General features: G+C 38.6%; 1 protein-coding gene across 3 annotated transcripts in view; it reads left to right on the forward strand.

The window, feature by feature from the left end:
- TRMT9B (tRNA methyltransferase 9B (putative)) overlaps positions 1–18,371 on the forward strand; it is a 117,001-nt gene that overhangs the window by 79,917 nt on the left and 18,713 nt on the right. The window contains exon 3 of one of the 3 annotated variants that reach the window (XM_084517868.1): positions 6,476–6,636. Coding sequence is in view for 2 of the 3 variants with exons in the window: in XM_084517867.1 (XP_084373993.1) it covers positions 14,269–14,297 (29 nt within the window). In the remaining variant the exon portion in view is untranslated. Of the gene's footprint in view, positions 1–6,475; positions 6,637–14,206; positions 14,298–18,371 lie in introns of those variants that run through there. The other 2 variants (XM_084517867.1, XM_084517866.1) reach the window with 2 other exon arrangements.

Raw genomic sequence — 18,371 nt, forward strand, 5'->3', positions numbered from 1 at the left:
TCTGAACTTCTTTTCATGGAACCCAATTATGTTAGATTTAAATAGCCTTCATACAATAGCTTTTTACGTTTTGAAGTACTACCAGACCAGTCAGAAACAGACAATATAATTAGCATTTTTTATTCCCTGGACTCTTAGTAAGGCTGTTACTAGCTTTGATAACATCATGGAGAATGACTCAGGTACACTGTTAGATAATTTTCCATTGTAATTATATGCATAATTTCTAGTATAAAATAAGGCAGATGATTAATGCTTCCTATTCTATTTTAAATATTTTAATATTATTATTAACCCTTTCAAATACTTTTACAGAAATGACAAAAATGAGACTAAATTATAGAACTTGAATTGCTGGATATCCATTGTAAAAAGGTGTATCTTTATCTAAGAAGCTCTAGTCAGCTTTAAGGAAGGGGAATTTTATGTAACAGAGCAAAACGAGAAATTTAGACTAATCCTCTGGCAGAGAGTGGTGTGAAATCAAGACAGAAGGCAATGTCCCTTAACAAATTGACTGGCTAAGAATACAGAGGGGTTCCTTCCTTGAGACAGATGTAGATGTCACAGTGCTCAGCACTGAAAGTCCCACTCTTTCAGACATTCATCTGTCTGATGGCATTAATAGTTCAGCCTCTGCCAAAGCTCATACATATGGTGAGATTTAAGCACATGAGAATGGCATTTGTATAAGATAGCACACATTAATTGTCTGGAGGATTTGAATTATGGGTTGTGTGGTTTCAGAAAAAGATCCTACCTTTCCTCAGGAGTTAGTTCTCCAAATATGAACTATTTGGCACTTTATCTGCACGCAACTCCTGGAAAAGCCTATTCCCTTAAAGAAATCAGAAATTCGGGGATTCAATAAAGCTGATTTTCAGTGCTCTTCTTAGCCCAGGGAGCTGCAAAGAAAGTGTCGCGGATGTCTATAGAGCCTTCTGAGACTCAGAACAAAGTTACCTAGATGAGGATTTAAGTGAGCTAACTCAAGTGTTGTATGTGGTATACCTCTAAATGTGGATGTCTTTGGTAAGTCAGTTAAGACCCTTGTATTGAAATTCTACTCAAGACGGTCAGAAAATAAGTTAGATGTTGATGTCAGAGCCATAATGGACTTGCAAATATATCAACAGGCAGGCAAGGCAGAAACAAATGGCTTGGATCCCAACAGCAGTGACAGTTCCTGAAAATGTGCCTTTGTGCATTTGTGGTAGGAGGCAGGGGCTGAAAAAAAGCATTGTGAGACAGTATAACAAGAGGTTATCCCTCGGAAAACAAGAGAGGGAGAGGAAGTTAGAACAGTCAGAGCCTAAAACCAGGCATTTTTATCTACAAGTGCAACTGAAGTTGCTTCTGTTTCCAGAAATGTTTCTGAAAACTCCTAAAGAAATGTGGGAACTTGCTAAAAGTTGAGAAAACTCACACACTGTTTTCTTGTTTTTCACTGATGCCTTTATATTTAACGAAGGTAGCTGTCTATGTTGAAATTGCTCTTGCATCTACAGATAGCTTTATAGGTGGCATCTTTATCATTAAACTGCTTTGAACAATAACGACCAAAGAAGTGATATTTCCCCAGATACGTCTTCTTCATAAACAGAAAAATCTGTTGGTCACATTTTTTCCTTTCCAACAAAAGAATGGGGTAAGCTTGCTACGCCAACAGTAATGACAGCAAAGACTGTCTTGCAGGTCAGGCAGCAGCATCCTTCTTATGGACTAGAAAAATAACCTTTGTCTAGGTGTTATGGTTGTTAGATCTTCTTATTTCAGATGGTCCTTCATAAGAAGTGTGTACGTACTGCCATAAGGTTTTCTTAAAGAGCAGAACCAGCTCTCCCGGATCTTTAAAGAGGCATGTTTTCCAAAGCCATATATTTTAGTTTATCTTGAGGTTTTAAAAGGATTTCTGTGGATCTGAGGGACAAATCAGTCAGAGATAACAAAGCGAGCCTTCATGTGTTACTATAAATGGTTTATGAACCTGAGGTTTTCATGGCACATTAAAAATTCATATGAACATTAAATTTAAAATTTAAGTATCTGAACTAGCTAAAAACACTTTTTAAAGCTTGTAAACAGGCAGATATATGTCTCTCTACCTAGCAAGGGTGACTTGGGACTTGTGTCCAGATCATCAGTTGTAATATATAGTCAACTCGGAGTCTAAATTTGGTCCTTGGATAAATACCTTGATCTCTCCTTTTAATCATCCAAAGACAGAGCATGCCAGCAATTTATGTTCACTTTCAAATAGCTTGCTTTTTCCTTACTTAAACTAAATTTCTCCAGGCAGGTTTGGACTGATAGCCAGTAACAAGTTAGTCAACTAGAAAGCACTACTGAATGTTAGTGGTGGTGAAATTGGACTCTTTGCTATTTTCCAGGTTTTGAAAGAAGTATCACGCAGTTGTCTTGTCCTTGATCATCTCTTTTAGTCAAATCACATTGTTTTGGTGGGGCTATATTCCTCTAACCTGACCAGGCTGCTGAGTGTTATGCATGTGTTCCAATTTAGTCCAGTAAAATAGCCTGTTAGCAGACAGCATTAGGCAATCCTGGAAGGCAAGTCATCCCAACTTTTTTAGAATGGGACTAACTGCCTTGTGGAGCTGTCTGTCTGTCTGACTCTTTATCTCTTTTCTTTCTGTAAGATGACCATGCTTTAGGTACCAAATGAACCGAGACAAATCCATGAGAGAGATCTTTTTTTTTTATTTTTATTTTTTTTCCCCACAGAGCAATAGAATAAGAATTTATAAAGTCTTTCTTTTGTATATTAACACAATGTTGGTGATTAAACTGCTAGGGAAAGAATCTGCTAGTATTCTGTTAACGTTTCAATAAGTTAAAGTTATTGACAATAGAACTAGACAGAAGGCTCCATTCATCGTTTAAAACGTCTATCAAGATGGCAAATCAGATATCTTTTGATATGTGCTTATTGGATTTAGTTTGCTGAAATCACTTCTCTGAAGTTCCTGGAATGAGAAGGCTAATAAACTGAAATGCTTTGATGTTGCCAAAAGGAACAGCTCTTTAAGCATTAGCTTCGAGAATTTAGGTGGGATGGAATAAAAGACAAAGGGTTATATTTTCTTTATTGTACTTAAATTTGGAATTCTAGGGAGAGAGTCTTCCAATAAAGAGGTGTTGCAGTTTTGAAAAGCTGAGAGAAAGAAAAATGAAAATATCTACAAACAAGGCTTTCCTACAAAAGAGAGAAAGCACTAATTGATATATGTGTAATATAAATGTATATGTTTTAAATGCTCTCTGACAGACTTTGTACAAAATGTCAAATATTCAAAGATTTTAAAGTTATTTGTTTACCTGATTCCAGGTGGTAAGGAGTTGCTCCTTGTTGCAGAAGTGAGCATAATCATCATAAGTATGTGCATAAGTAGAAAGGAATGCACCCAGTTCTGTAATATAATTTTATACTTCATGGCTTGTCCTTGGCAGCCTGCTGATTTAAGGCATCCTCTGCTATGAAGGTGCAGTTTGTGCAAGAGGAAGATGCAGACAGATGGCGGTGTCAGATATTGTGCCTTGGAGAAGATGCTGTGGGTGTTACAGGACTGGTAGTTCTCCTCCTAGCTTATGAACTTGTGCTTTTCCTCTGTTGGCTTCCTCCCCATGGATCCCTGTTATCTCTGACAGGAGGCTCAGTTAGATGTGAGCACTTTCACTTACTTTTCCTTTGTGGAAGCAAGGGTAATCAGTGAAGCAGCACAACAGTAGCATATTACTGGCCAAACAGTGACCAGGTGGATAAAACTTCCTGGCAGCTAAAATCAAAATTTTCTGGCTGTATCTTCCAGTATGAAGATGTTATAAAGGTTACAGTGTTGATTAGAAAGGCATCTCCATGGTGAAAATCTTGTCCCTATCTTTCCTTATCTTTCATATCCTACAAAATTGGCAGTCTTGATCTGAGAATGGCACCGCTCTCAGGCAATCAGTAATTGCCTGTCAGGATAATGGTCGCTAAGAGCAGAAAATGTTGCATGGAGAATATGCCCACCATCCTCCCAAAAGCGTTTGTGTTTCAGACCAGTAATATTCTCCCTGAGTGAAGCAATTACTCTCAGAACCTGCTGCATTTTCTACTTGGAGTCCTGAAAATCCTCAGAAGTGAAACAGAAAACTCCTGGGGCTTGGACATGTAGTGAAGAAACCTGTTTCCATTTCCTTGTGAATATTCACCTCAGAAAGAAGCTGCCTTCATTCAGACCAACCATTCAGTCATTTTGTGATCACAGGATGATCCTATGATCTTGACAACTAATCTCCTGAAAGGTTCGTTTGCATGCTCTTCCTCCGCAAGAGACCCACTTTATTGCAAGACTCCTGAATAAGGTCACCCATGCTCATGGAAAGGCTTTAGAGTCTTTAGTATATGTTTAAAAGGGGTGAAACGCCAAACCTTCCAGTCACAGTGTTGAATCCAGCTGCTACATCAAGTAGGCAATTGGGCTGGGATGTCCACTAAACTCATCTCCAGCATCAGGTATGAGATTGGGGTGCAAGGGCACAGCAAAATAGGCAAGGGACTTTGACAGATGCTATACCCCTCATACTAATCGTATGCTTCAGAAGTGGTTCAGATGCTTAGATGATGAGTACAGGTTGAGAATCTGTTTAGAACAGGAAAACAGTGAAATGAACGAGCAAGGCATATAAAAAACAAAAACATTTTATTTGCAACAATACCAAACAGAAACTAGGCAAAATATCGTGTCTCTGGGAGAAGAGAACTGATAATTTCTGATGAATGTGTTTCCATTATTATAAATGAACAAAGGCTTTAAAGCAAACTGTGCAGAAGTACAAGTGAACTAATAATGCTGCAGTAGAGATGGCTACAGTTGTGTTAAAACCCAACAAAATCATGCTTCTACAAGTATTTAAAATTAATTTATATGTAGTATATTGAACAAAGCAAGTCAAGTTTCTGGTTGGGTGTAAGTATTTATTAAAGCAGTAGAAAAATCTCAATGGGCAACTCACGTTAGTTTGCATGTGCAAACTTGGAGGTGGAGTCTGTTCTTGAGATTCTTACTTGGAATCAACAAAGAAAACCTTATTTATTTTTTTTTTCATGAAAGGATAGGGCTCATAAATCTAAGCATTCTTGTATTTTGTCACCTGATCTGCTTTCTGAACTCCAGCTAAACAGGTCTGAGTAGATCTCATATTGCCTAAAGAGATCTTAGGCACTCAACTGATGGTAGCAGGGCTCAGTCCAGTGGTCTAAGTTTAGTGGTCTAACTTTAATGCCATTTGTGATGACATTGGGGATCCTGCCACAAGCTGCTGCTGTACAGTTCCTGCATTGTATTTTCCAGTCTTGTGGGGATATTTCAGGTACACAGGTCCCACTGTGCAGCCACCTACATGGAGATTTCTTAATCTGTGAGGAAATACTTGTAGTGCAATTCGTGTAACTAAACATATCGTCAAACAGATGGCTCGGCATCATCAATATGTCTGATTTAGGCGGAAACTGTTTAATTGTCCACGTGTACAAGCAGGGATGTGCTTATCAAGTTCTAAAAAACTTCCCTGTGGGTGCAGAACTAGTGCACAGCCACATGGCAGGTATGACTGCCAGTAGTTAAACTGGTAGAAGCAAACCAAACGCTTTTTGTGTAAGCATATCCAGAGGAGGTAAATGGTGCATTCACTATTAAAACAGTGATGAAGTAGCTGTGAAGATGGTGAATGGTACATGATCATCATGGTATACAAACAGAAACACTTTCTATCTGTATTAAAAAACGAAACTGGAGTTTTCTTCTTGCTACACTGTTCTTCTATGCACAAAGCAACATCTTTAATCTATTGCCATTTTCTCCTCCTGTTTTTCAACTAACTCATTGCTTTCCATAAGTGAGCAGCTCTCAGAGCTTTTTACCTCTCTTTAAGGCCATTAGCAATTGCCTCAGTAATATCTGCTGCATCTGGAAAGAAAATTCTATTTTATAACAAGACCTACGTGGCTTTAGTTTGTGAGGGGTGGGCATGCCTGAGCTCAAACTGAATCAGAGAAACAGGGCATAGGAATCTTTTCAAGTAAATAGGACCTAGCTCTACGTCTATACTGGCAATGAAAAAAATAAATAAAATCAAGGACCTGGGCTCAACCACTATGTTCCAATTGTCCAAACTGTTTAGGTGTTTGCATACTTTCTGCAATACTTTGGTGGATAATGGTTAGGATTTCACAGAATCATCATAGGGTCATTAAGGTTGGAATGTAGCACAGCAGATGACAGTCCTCTAACTTCTGTTCCTCCTGATACAGATCAGTCATTTCCCTTCAGATCTTTCTCACAATTCCTGTCAAAATATAGAGGTGCTAAAGTAAAGCATCCTAGTGCCCAAGAAAAATATTTTAGACATCGGTTTGGTTCGAAGATTTCTGGGGTACTACATTTTAACCACGCCTTTCTTTTCCTCATGCCAGGTGCCTATCCTGTCAATGGTCATTCTCTCCAGGCCTAGAAGCTCCAAGTGAGATCCACAGAGAATCATGTTAACTTCCCCTCCCGTCCGGTGGCATTGAGTGTAACAACATTTTGCTTCCAAAAGAGACATCTAAAAGTCTTTGGAAAGTGAGCTGTATGGGTAAGTCTAAAATGGCTGACAATTTGAATGTCTATTAAAATTCTGTTATGCATTTTGGGGGATCGTACTGGTGTTATGAACTAATAGAGACACCGGAAAGTGAACTTACAACTTTAGTGAAATAAGGGAGGTAAGTTTTCAAGGTCCGTATCTAGAATATAGACTGGGGTGTGTTATCATGGTGTTTACACCTGGAATATACACACATGAAGTTAACACAATACTTCTTTCCTAGCTGTCATGCAGTTTGGACAGGAAGGTCTAACTGGGGTGCGTTGTATATATTTTCTGCTTCTTGATGATCAGAAGGAATTCAGTGAGACTAACACCCCTACCACCACTGAAACACATTGATGGATGGGACAACAGAGCCTAATGCACTGGGTTGACATGAGCATTTTGGTTTGTTTGTTCCTGACATCTTTCAGTGGTGTCCACTGTGTAGCTGTATGTTGCTACTGCCAGCATGACATATTTGCTCTGGCTCTTAGGGAGCCAGGAGGGACTGATGGGATCTAAGGACACATGAACCTTTTGCACAGCTGTAGGGATATTTGCAATATTTTCATTAAAGCCTTGTCATTTCTGTGTGCAAGCAGTGCCATAATCATCAGAGGAAAGCAGTACTTCCAGAAGTCTCTGCATCAGTTCTGGGTTCTGGATGATACCTGGCTTGGCAGGCACAAGCTGCTGCGGGCACTCCTCAACTCCAAAATTACATGAACCCAAAACAAATACTGTATGTCATCTCTCTGGCAATAGATGTGCAGCCCTAGACAACTAAATCAAGCCCTAAAATGACTGTGGAACTGCACTGGAGATCAGGTCTGTTGTTATTGTAGACTTAAAATGACCAGTTTTAAAAGATAGATGCAGCACAATACAGTCAGCAATATCTACTGTGTGCACAATGTAATCCTGCTAGAGTTAGTTACGGTGTCTCCTTAAAACCTCAGTGATTTTAGTATGTATTGGCTAAAATGATTCTGTAGAACAATTTCCAAATCCACCATAGATGAACTAGCATATGTTCATCATATGTGATATTTTCTTGAGGAGGATAAAATCTTTTGCTTATCAAAACAATAGAATTATTCTTGAGTGCTTGTAAAAAAGCTATTTACTTTTTGCAGACAGAATTTTCTTAAAATTGGCCCAGATGGCAGGTCTGTCTATCCCACAGAAATTTTCATAGTCTATGTAAAGTCCTTCCAAATTCAGGAAAAGTCTTATATTTGTATATGGATATCCAACCTTAAAGTTTATGTACAGTAAAAGAAACGAGAACTGAGTTTTGAGAAAAAAAGTAGCTTAAGTCCTTGCTATGTTCTTGCCTTGAATCTTGTTTCCATTGCATTAATATTAAGAGGCACATATGCAGCTTTTGTCCATAAGATTCAAATGGTCGATAATCTAAGTTGTCTAATTCCTATCAAAAAATTGTTATATTTTCCTGTTGGAGTGTCCCCATGAAGACCAAAGAATTACATCCTTGGCAGTAAGGAGGCAAGTATTTTTTGCATACAGCAGCAGAGGATTACTTGATGTACCAGGCTGGAGTGGTGATCCATTGTGGCTAATACCATTCTCATAATCACCACAATTTTCTAAATGAAGCAGAAGTAGTAATACAGCTACAGTTGGTGTGATGTCACAGACAACACAGAAAACCTGCTTTGATTTAATCTTAGGAATTTGTTTGCCTTGTCAGGTCAGTTTACCAAAGATTGTTTCATAATTTACCCTCAGCAACTCCAGTGTTTGCTACCAAATAGTTTTTAAGACAAACATCCACTGCTTATTTTTTTCTCAGTGGATAGTAAAATGAAAACAGACAAATTAGGTAACTTATAAAACACCATCTTTGTTCCCAGTGGTGCATTTGAACAATAAAATTCCTCATAAATGCCATATTGACAGCTTACCAGAAAAGACTTTATTTCTGTCCTGTATAATAGATAAGCAACGTTCAAAAACACTTGTTGATGGTTCTATTTCTGCAGTGTTTCAATCTTCCTCAATCTACTAAAATCACACGACAGCTGAGCCATATACACCTATTTCCAAAATGTGAGCATCATGGGCCGCACTGTATGTGAAATTGATAGCAGTCATTGTATCTTTCAAACCCAGTAATTCAGTTGTCAAAAGACCCAGATGTATTTTGTTCAAATTCTAACTAGATTTGTAATGCACCTGGTAACCTTTCAGAAACACAGAAATTTTACTTCTGCCAAAATGAGCATTAAGAATACTAATATAGGTCAAGCAGTTTGCTGTTGGTATGAGCAACAGCATAAGTAACCCATAATTTCCATCCAAAATGAATAATGAGTGGCTGCCATTGTATGATTTAAGACTCTCTAAATAAAAAAGAAAGCAACAAGGAAATACAAAAAAAAGGTTATTGAAAAGACAAAAAAAAAAAAAAAAAAAAAAAAAGAACAATACAGCTGAGTTGCTTTTCTTGCTTAGGTGTGATACTGAGGTGAGAGAGCAACTGTGGAAGAGAGTGGAGTCTTACATAAAGCACTGGAAAACCTGCAAGATCTGAGCAGAACAAAGATCCCTTAATCTTTTTGTGAGCACTTCAGAGCTTAATCAGTAGAGTCTGAAGCAATAATACAAAATCTGGTTTCCCACATCTCCTGGGATATCCAGTCAAAAGATTGGCAAGACCCTGTTAATAAAGGGTGTAGAGTAAAATTTGCCACCATACGTAGCTGTTTTTGTTCTCTGAATGATGTCTACCCATTGTTCTAGTTTCCTTAAGTTGTTTCTAGGTTGAAAGGCTAAAGCAGTCTGGGATGGAGGTCAACATCTAGAACTTTAAGTTGAGTTCTGGGGCTTTTTCATGAACTTTTTCTGTGTTTGGGAACAAATAATTTGATCACCTGTGACATGATGATTCTTAATACCTTAATGCAGGAAGCAGAGTTTGTTTTCCAAAGAATAGTAGGAGCATTAGAGGCCTGCAACTTCCTCGACCCAGGGAAGGACAAGGATCTGCATCTACTACAGAAGTGCACTTTTCACTCTCTCTTTGCTTTCTTTTACCTTTATTTTTCTCTGGAACTGAATTTCAGTTCATATTTGAACATTCAGTGAAGTGCATTTTTATTATATGCTTCAATTCAGATCAAAATGTCAAAACACTACAGGAAAGTAATCTTTATTCTTAGCCACACAAATGCAAATGCTTGAAAAGGCTGTCCTTGTGAAATGTCACTTTTTGCAGAGGCAAGGAATTTAAGCAGAGTGTTTTGTCTTGTAAAGAGACTGTCATTGAATAGTAATTAGTCCTTATAAGGTAAATAAATCCAACTCTTCTTCCCTGCCTACCAAGTAGGATTTTATTGGTTCAGGATATTGGAATGCAGCTCAATGTCTGACAACATGCCACCCCAACATCTATGGTGTGGGGATGTCAGCAGTCCTGAAACACTTGTGTTCATCTGTGTCCAACACAGGCACAAAATTATTTCATGTTGTTTCTGATTTGCATATTTTATTAACAAATGCTCTGTCCCTTTGATACCACACACAAACACACATATACACACAAAAAAAAACAAAAACAAAAACAAAATACACCAGACCCTCCCCCCGAAATTCTCAAACTTCTGCTTCTGAAAACTGACATTACAAAACAAGGGAGAGGAAGGATGATACCAAAACAAAATTCAACAAAAAACCTGCATCGAAGCAGATGTTCTCAATATGATTGATAAAGATTTTAATTTTCTCTGTGCTCACTGTTCTTCCAAAATTTTGACTCAACTAGTTTTATAACTGGTTCAAGTCAAAACTACAATATGTATGCAGTACAACTTAACGGTGTGTAGATTTTACCCATCCTTACTGTCACTTGGCAATGTTTTCAGCTGATATTAGTGTTGTATTTGATCGATTTATGGATTTGGGGTCTGGAACTGTGCTTCCTGGAAAATAGTTAGTAGGTCTTCTTGGGTAAGATAGGACACAGTAAGTAAGGAACTGGCACCTTAAGGAGCACTGCCTTCTTATACAGATTTCTTGGATCGACTGTTGCCTTTCATATTAATTTTTTGATTAGTCTCTCTGTAACACCTGTGCAGTTGTATCTTACATCAGTCTCTGACTGTGAAACAAGAAAGGAAAGTCTCTTGTGGTCAGTTCTGCTTGCTTTACCTCTTGCAACATCTATATTGAAATCACAAAGACTTGTGCTAGTAAGGTGAACATGAGCTGGCCTGTAAAGCTTGGTTATAATACTTAAGTATTAAATAATGGTACTTAGCACTTATGCAACTTAATGCTTGACAATCTTCAAAGCACTTTACAAATCTTAACCAGTTAATCCCCACAGCAACTCTGTGTGGTAGGTTATGAAGGCCACACATTGAAAATCTCCTGCAAAATGAGCTTGCCTGCATAATAAATATATGTGAAAAAAATATCTGCACAGTTATGTCCCTGAAGTCAAGAGTTTACTGGACTGTAACACAGTTACATGCTCTGCTTTCAATAAATTAGTTCTGCTTTCTTATACTCTGCATTGTGACCCAGCACACAGTATTGCCACAAATTTGATGATATTTATTATTATTAAAACTCCTGGAAGCAAATAAGCAGAGAATCATAACTTTTATCCAAGAAATCAAGTTTCTAGTGCTGATGATTGCAAAGAAAACACATGGGGAAGGGCCAGGAAGCTTCTAAATACTGAAGCTCTCAGGACAGTAAGTACCATTTTTGAAAATATGAGTCTTGTGTTATCGGGATCAACTGGCAAACTTATGCTTGTATTTAAAGCTTAAAGGAACTTAAGGCTTCAGAGACTCCACTTCATTTAGGAAACAGTATACTTTTCTAGAACAAATTTTCTTTTAATTTTCATGTGCAAGAAAAAGAATATTGGTTAGTTATTGCTTTAGTTTCTTTCAGGCCAAAAATTTCCAGTGAAGTGGAAATACTGCTTTTAGTCCACAGCAATAATGTTAACTTACTACATCTGATAATATCACAAATGCTATTGGTTCTAGTCTTTGTTAGTTCTACTGGAAAACTCTTTTAAACAACATTACAATTTGAAGATAACATTATAATTTTGTGTGAAGGTCAAATTCACCTGCCAGAGGTGTAAGTTATTAGCTCATGGCTGCATGCCAAGTATCTCCATTAAAAGTAAGCCTCTGAAAAGTGAAAAGCCTTTGTAATGCCTAGCACAGAAAGGAAGCAATGGCTTTCATTGTCGAGGCCTAGTGGCAAGAGAGCCAGATACCAACTGATTATCAATATAGCTATCAACTTACTATCTGTTGACATCAACAGAAGTTCAGCAATTTGCCAGGATGTCTACGGAGTCAGTGTGACATTATTTATAAATAATAATACAGTGTGATCCTTCCCGTCGAATACAGCAGGGAACTGAATGCCTTCCTTTTGCTTTCATCTACAACTGTCTCTGTCTGAAAAGCTGATATTTTGAGAGCTGGTACCTTGGAAGAAAGCAGCTCTATGATAATGTGTAGACTGACCTCAATTCCTTAATTTCCTTCTGGTTCAGCCTGTAAACTTTTATTTGTTTTCTACTCTGTTTCTTCCTGCCTCTGTTCTCCCTCCTTTTGTCTTCATTCCTTTTTCTGCCTTTGGAGAAAAACAACAAGTAACCTTTGAAGGAATAATTAGCAATCTCTGAGACCCCAAAGTAAAAATTGTTGCCTGATGCTCTGGTAAAATGCTTAACTAAGGGTAAGAGTTTCAGGCAGATGAGGCAAAGAGATGTTTCCACATGAGAGATGACAAGGGATGAGCAGAAAAGAGACCCTAGAAAGCAAAGAAATAAATGGATGGAACACAGGAGGAGACCTAATTAGCCAGTCTCACATGCTTGCCACTACATAATTTCAAATGCTCCAAATGGAGCCTGTTCTGCAGACAAGCTCATAATTAAGTACAGAGTTGCAATGCACATGCACAAGAGGTCTGAATTAAGGTTTCGTGGGTAGCCTTCTGGCTTTTCCAACCTTTGGCCACTTAATTTAGTGACCTAAATCTTTTTTAATATAGAAAAAAATTATTTTGATGAGATCTTGTAACTGTTTAGGGAGGAGGGGTTGTTAAGGAGTGCAATTTCTTGTACAATTATAGATGCCTACTACTTCGAAGGAAAAAGTATTCTATTTTTATTCTACATATATTTCATATATTTGTGTACCATGCTGAGTCCATAATACCTTTTCTTTTTCCTTTTTTTTTTTTTTTCCTAAAGTGCATTAAGCTACATGACTAACATCTAATTCAAATGCATCAGAAGCTGGAAGTCTGCCAGAGTCTATAGGACCAGCAGATAATCATGGTTTTAAAGAGTGCGCAGAAAAGAATAGATCCTGAGGGGAAAGGCTGCATGAATTCACTATGGAGGAGTTTTAGGAAAGTCTACATCAGAATCTTTTTCTAAGAGGCAGTTTTTTTCAGACTGAAGAGGTTTAAAAAACAGTCAATAATTATGTCAATACATTACATGGACCAGATGGTATTCACACTTGAGGAATTTTTAGGAAACTCGGGTATGGATTTACTGGAGGTACTGAACTATGTAGCCTTTTCCTGAAATCAGCTGTGGTACCTGAAGACAGAAATGCAATAAATATGATGGCATCTTGCAAAAAGGGTCTCTGAGGAAACTGGGGAATGGCAGACCCTAATTTGTCCATACCAGTCAGTTTAGCTGACACCGCATTACAGGATAAAATTAGCAGGCATGGAACAACAGGGTGCAAGTCAACACAATCTTTGTAAAGGACAGTCATGCCTTATAAATCAGTCAAAGCTCTTTGGAGGAGCTAAGAAGGTTAACTGTGATTTAGCTGATTGCCCTGACTGTTGAATATCTTGATAGTAGAGACCAAGAGCTTAAAGGTTTCTCTGTGGCTTTGGTATATTGAATAGAATATTAGCTTCCTATGTCTTCAGTGTAGTTTTTCTCACCTTTTTCTTACGCTCTTCAACTGTTGGTGTTGGTTTTGGGTTCAGGTGGCTTGTCAAAATAAAATAATACTTCAGTACCTTCGGTACTTGGTGTGATGCTGTGCCGTGTTCCCTGCCTGTAAGAGTGGCTCGTAGTATTTTTGGGCTCCTCTCTCTGTATTTATCTGTAACCTCTTATACAGAAATTATAAGTTCCCAGGACAGGACTGTCATTGGGATCCTGGGCATGGGGCTGCAGTTCTGCGCCCCAGCGTGATGGATATGGCTAAATATCTGAAAGTATGGAGCCAACCTGCCATTTTTCAACTCCTGGAACAGGCGGCGGTGCCGGGAGAGACTCTCGGGACGGGAAAACCTTGAGGGCACTCGGAAAGGTTACCCCGAGCTTAACCTTTACCCCAGCAAGGGCTGATGGCGTGTTATCCCCGGGCGGCTTCCCCCCCGTCCCCACCTCCCTCTCCATCAGCACCACCCCTCCTCCGTGCCTCTGCGGGAAGGCGCCTGGGAGATGAGACCGTAAGGAGAAGAGTTAATATCTGTTATGCCGGGGGAGGGCGGGGAAGGGGGAGCGGGGCCGTGCCGGGGGAGAGAAGCGGGGCTCCCCCAAACCCCCCCGGCCCGGCACGGCTCGGCCCGGCCAAGCGCCGCCTCCGCGGCGGGATGCAGCCGCCGCCGCCCCGCGGGTGCAGGTAAGGAGCCGGGGGGGGGGGCGGGGGATGCTCGGAGCACGGAGGGCAGCCTCCCCCCTCCATCCCCACAGAGACTGGCCTCGGGGTGGGAAAAAAGGGAGGATGAGGGGACCAAAAAGCAATCATAATAATAGAAAATATTTTAAAATAAATAAGAAAATAGCGCCCCGATTGCTGGCATCTCAGCTTTGGGGCGTTGAGGTGGTCCTCTGAAAACGCTGCCCGCCGAGCAGCTGGCCCACCCCGGGACGGAAGGATTTCGAGATTTAACTTACCCCCCCCTCATCCTCCATCCTCCCCATTTTAATTGAGTGGGGCCGTGGCTTGCAGGCAGTGCTAGGATCTAGCACGGCTGCTGGCGCTGAATTTGGCAGCAGCAGTTGGGAAGGGTAGTTTTCAGGAGACGTGCAGGGAATTTGCAACAGAAATAATAAGTTTCTCTGTGGTTGCCTGGTTAATTAAAAATGAAGTATGTGCTGTGAATTGGCAAACAGTCCTGAGCAATGAACTCGAGCAATCCTGCGTCTTAATAGTTTATCGTGTTCTTGTCTCCCATAATATTGGAAATACCTAAGCATTGCCTTTGTAAACCCACGAAGAGCCCTTAGAGTTCACTGTTTAAAGAATGTTTGTAAAGGGATTTTCATCCCCACCGAATGCCAGTGGGAGCAGCCAGTGCTCGGGGAGTCAGGTCATCCGCTCCTTTTCTTGTGCAAAGAAAGCAGGAGCAGAATTATTCCAACAATACTGCTGCGTTGTTGTAGTGCACAGCATGCCATTCCCTGCTGGTACAGTTGTTCGGGTGATGTGTGCTTCTGGAGTTGATGATTTTGAGCAGAAACTTGAGAAAGAGAGAGGAAAAACATGGAGCAGTCTCTGCATCAGCAACCAAAAAGGTCCTCTCGGGACTTTTTAATGCCCCGTAATGGAGCCCATGGGGGGATCGGGTTTCATTTTTGTAATTTATTTTCAGTCTAGTACATCGATATATTTATTTCAGTCATATATGCTATTTATAGAGCGCCTCTTTGAAGCAGTGCATTTTTAGTTACTGTTTCCTTTCTCACATCATGATTTTGCAATGGATTGCACAGATATTTCAGTGGTGCTGCTGCTGTGTAACTTATGGAGATGTGCACTTTGGGCAAATTAGATACATGTAGGTAGCTGCAGCTGTGCAGTTTATTGCCTCTGGCAAGGAGACCTTCAAAAGGATAAAATATTTTTGGATATATATATAATGCTAAACTGAATTGGGTGGGAAGAAAAAACTACAAATAATTCTTCCTCATTTTCAACATCTTTCTGAGATAAAACAAACGTAAATCCACAAATGAGCTTATAAAGTCAGTTCGGAGTTTGAAATCAGCCCTGTGTGAAGGGGCAGATGACAAACACTTCCCATGCAAACATTCTGGTTTGCAGGTATTCTGCCATCCGTTCTGGATGGATGAACCAGAAGAATATGGGACGGCACAAACAGCGTAAGGCTCAGTCCTTCAAAAAGCTGCGTGCACATTCCTACCTTTAGCTATTATTAACAGGCTACCTGAGGTCAGTGAGATGATTTACAGTGCATGAGGTTAAGCAGATATCCGTGTCTTTGCAGTACCAGGACCTACATGGACATGTTTATAAGTAATGATAGATACAGAATAACCCAGCGTGGCTGAAAACCATGGCTGGAGGTCTGTATGGTTCTTTAATTTGTAAAGATTTAAGACACTGAAAAAGTCCTTCTGACTTTTATATGCTGATGGAATAATTTTCAATCATTTTTAAAATGAAAAATGAACTCCTTTTGTTTAGAAGTGCTTAGCAGTGGAGACACTGGTTCTTCATAAAACTTAATGTATGTTCCTTCATAAAAGGAGATGGAAATATCAACTGAATTACTGGGGGAAAAAAAAGAAGTCTATTGAAAAAGAAAATTAATATTTGCGTCATAACTTTATGTCATTGACTAAAATTCATGGACTTAGAGTCCTGCATGATTTGTTTTCCTGTAAAAGTTTTGATATAACACAATTGGGCTAAAGGCACATTCTGGTTTGTGTTTTGCTATTGAAAAATATTTCATTTTGAAGAAGACTTTACATTCAGATCTACATGTAATCATTTCAGAAAAGTAAATTATTTATGGACCCAAGTTCTTGTAAGAAAATATTTCTAGTGGTGTTCCAGATGATGATTTTTGTAGATACTAACTCTTCTTCTCCACCATAAAATAATTTAAAAAAAGAATGTTTTTAAGAAAAATAAAATCATTTGCATCTAGAAAGACAAATGGTATTCAAATATTTTCCTAACGGAGAACTTTAGCAGTATGTATATGAAATTTCAGTTCCCTCAGGGATCACCACAGTTTTTCCTTTCCACGCTGAACAGGAAAAAATTGTTTTGTGTAAATGCTTTTTTAACACTAGAATAGGAGGCTTAAAAATTTACAAAGCTTTACAAAGCTTAAAAATTTACATAGCTTTACAAAGCTATGTAAAAAGGTATCACTCATACTGTAAGGGATTTAAAATGGAACAATCTTCCAGAAAAACTCTGGTGATTTATGGAAATGAAGGATCTCATCTAGGGATTTTGCATGCTGGGATGCTAAGCCTTCACATTTCCCAGTCTCCTACAGCTTTTACTAGAAGAACCTGTGTCTGTGACATTGGCCAGACACCTTATGGGGGGTTACACCTTGACCTTATAGTAACAACAGAACACAAATTTTCTTCCTGTGGGCCTACCTCTGAGTCCTGATAGGATTAATGTTCTATCTTCAGATGTCTTTGTCCACTACATAAGCACCCAAATACTATTAGATTGTACTTAAGGTACTCTTTTATCTTGGAGTGCTAGCCTTAAACTCATAAATGACACCTTTTCTTTTTCAAGAAAGCAAATATAAGTACATGACTTCTTATGACTAACAATTAGAAAAAAAAAAAAAAAAAGAAAAAACAACTAATCAGACAGATTTTTGAGCATTGTAGGATAACAAAAGTGTGATGCTGTTTTTGGTTTCATTCTGATGGTCATCAGCTAAGGCTGACTTAATACCTAAAGCTTTTTCTGCCTCAAGAAACTATATTTAGACAGTATAATGAATACTGAATACAAATACGGATATTTTAAGATACGAAATCATATAGTCAGTTATAATTAGCGAGCAATAATCAGTAGTAATTTATTAAAAAAAAAAATCAAGAGAATCCACTTAGCAGTTCTGTAATAACTGTAATTAATTAGGCAATATTTTATATTTAATTTTAGGATCAAAGGTAACCATTGATGGCCTTAATTTGCGATCCTATTTGGTAATGTGCTGCTTATGTGCTTAATGTGCTCTTCTGTCTCTAAGATACTAGGTTTCAGCAGAACAAGTATCTCCAAGTAATTGAATGTCTCAAATCAGTTTGTAAATTGTTTTAATTTGGGAGGCTTTGTGTGTAGCACCAAGTACAATTTAAATACCAACAGTGATGAACATTATGGACAGGAAGAAAAGGAGAATTATACTGCATAAATTAAAACTAATCCATCTGGAAATACTACTCTAAATGCAAACGTAGAGTGTGCGGAAACAGAAGGAATTTAGAAGGCTATAATTCCAGAATTGTAGGATGACATGAGGAAATCAAATATTTCTGTGAATATAGTTTGGCATGAAGAATGGAGACATATGGATAGGATACAGAGAACAACAACAATACTCAGAAAAGACCACCTAGATTGATTCATCAGGAAAAGTATTAAATATTTAATGCCTGGCTAACTCCTGGTAAATAAGGGAGAGAAGGCAAGATAACTGTTTACAAGTATTTGAGAGATACAGTGACCAGGAAGAGAAAATAGCTATATTTAAAGCTTGTAAGTGGTGTAGCATGACCGGGGGAGTGAGATACTGATGCAGAGCTCTTAGGAAACAAACAAACCAACTGTAACTCAAGAGGAAATTAGTTTAATATCTCTACTAATTTAGTTGCGAAAACAACCCCTGTGTTAAAGAGTAATAAACATTGTGATGTTTTATGCCTTTCATATTTGTTTTTCTACAGCAGTTAACTGAAATCT

This window comes from Aythya ferina, assembly GCF_964211825.1.
Source record: "Aythya ferina genome assembly, chromosome: 4".
Lineage (NCBI taxonomy): Eukaryota > Metazoa > Chordata > Aves > Anseriformes > Anatidae > Aythya > Aythya ferina.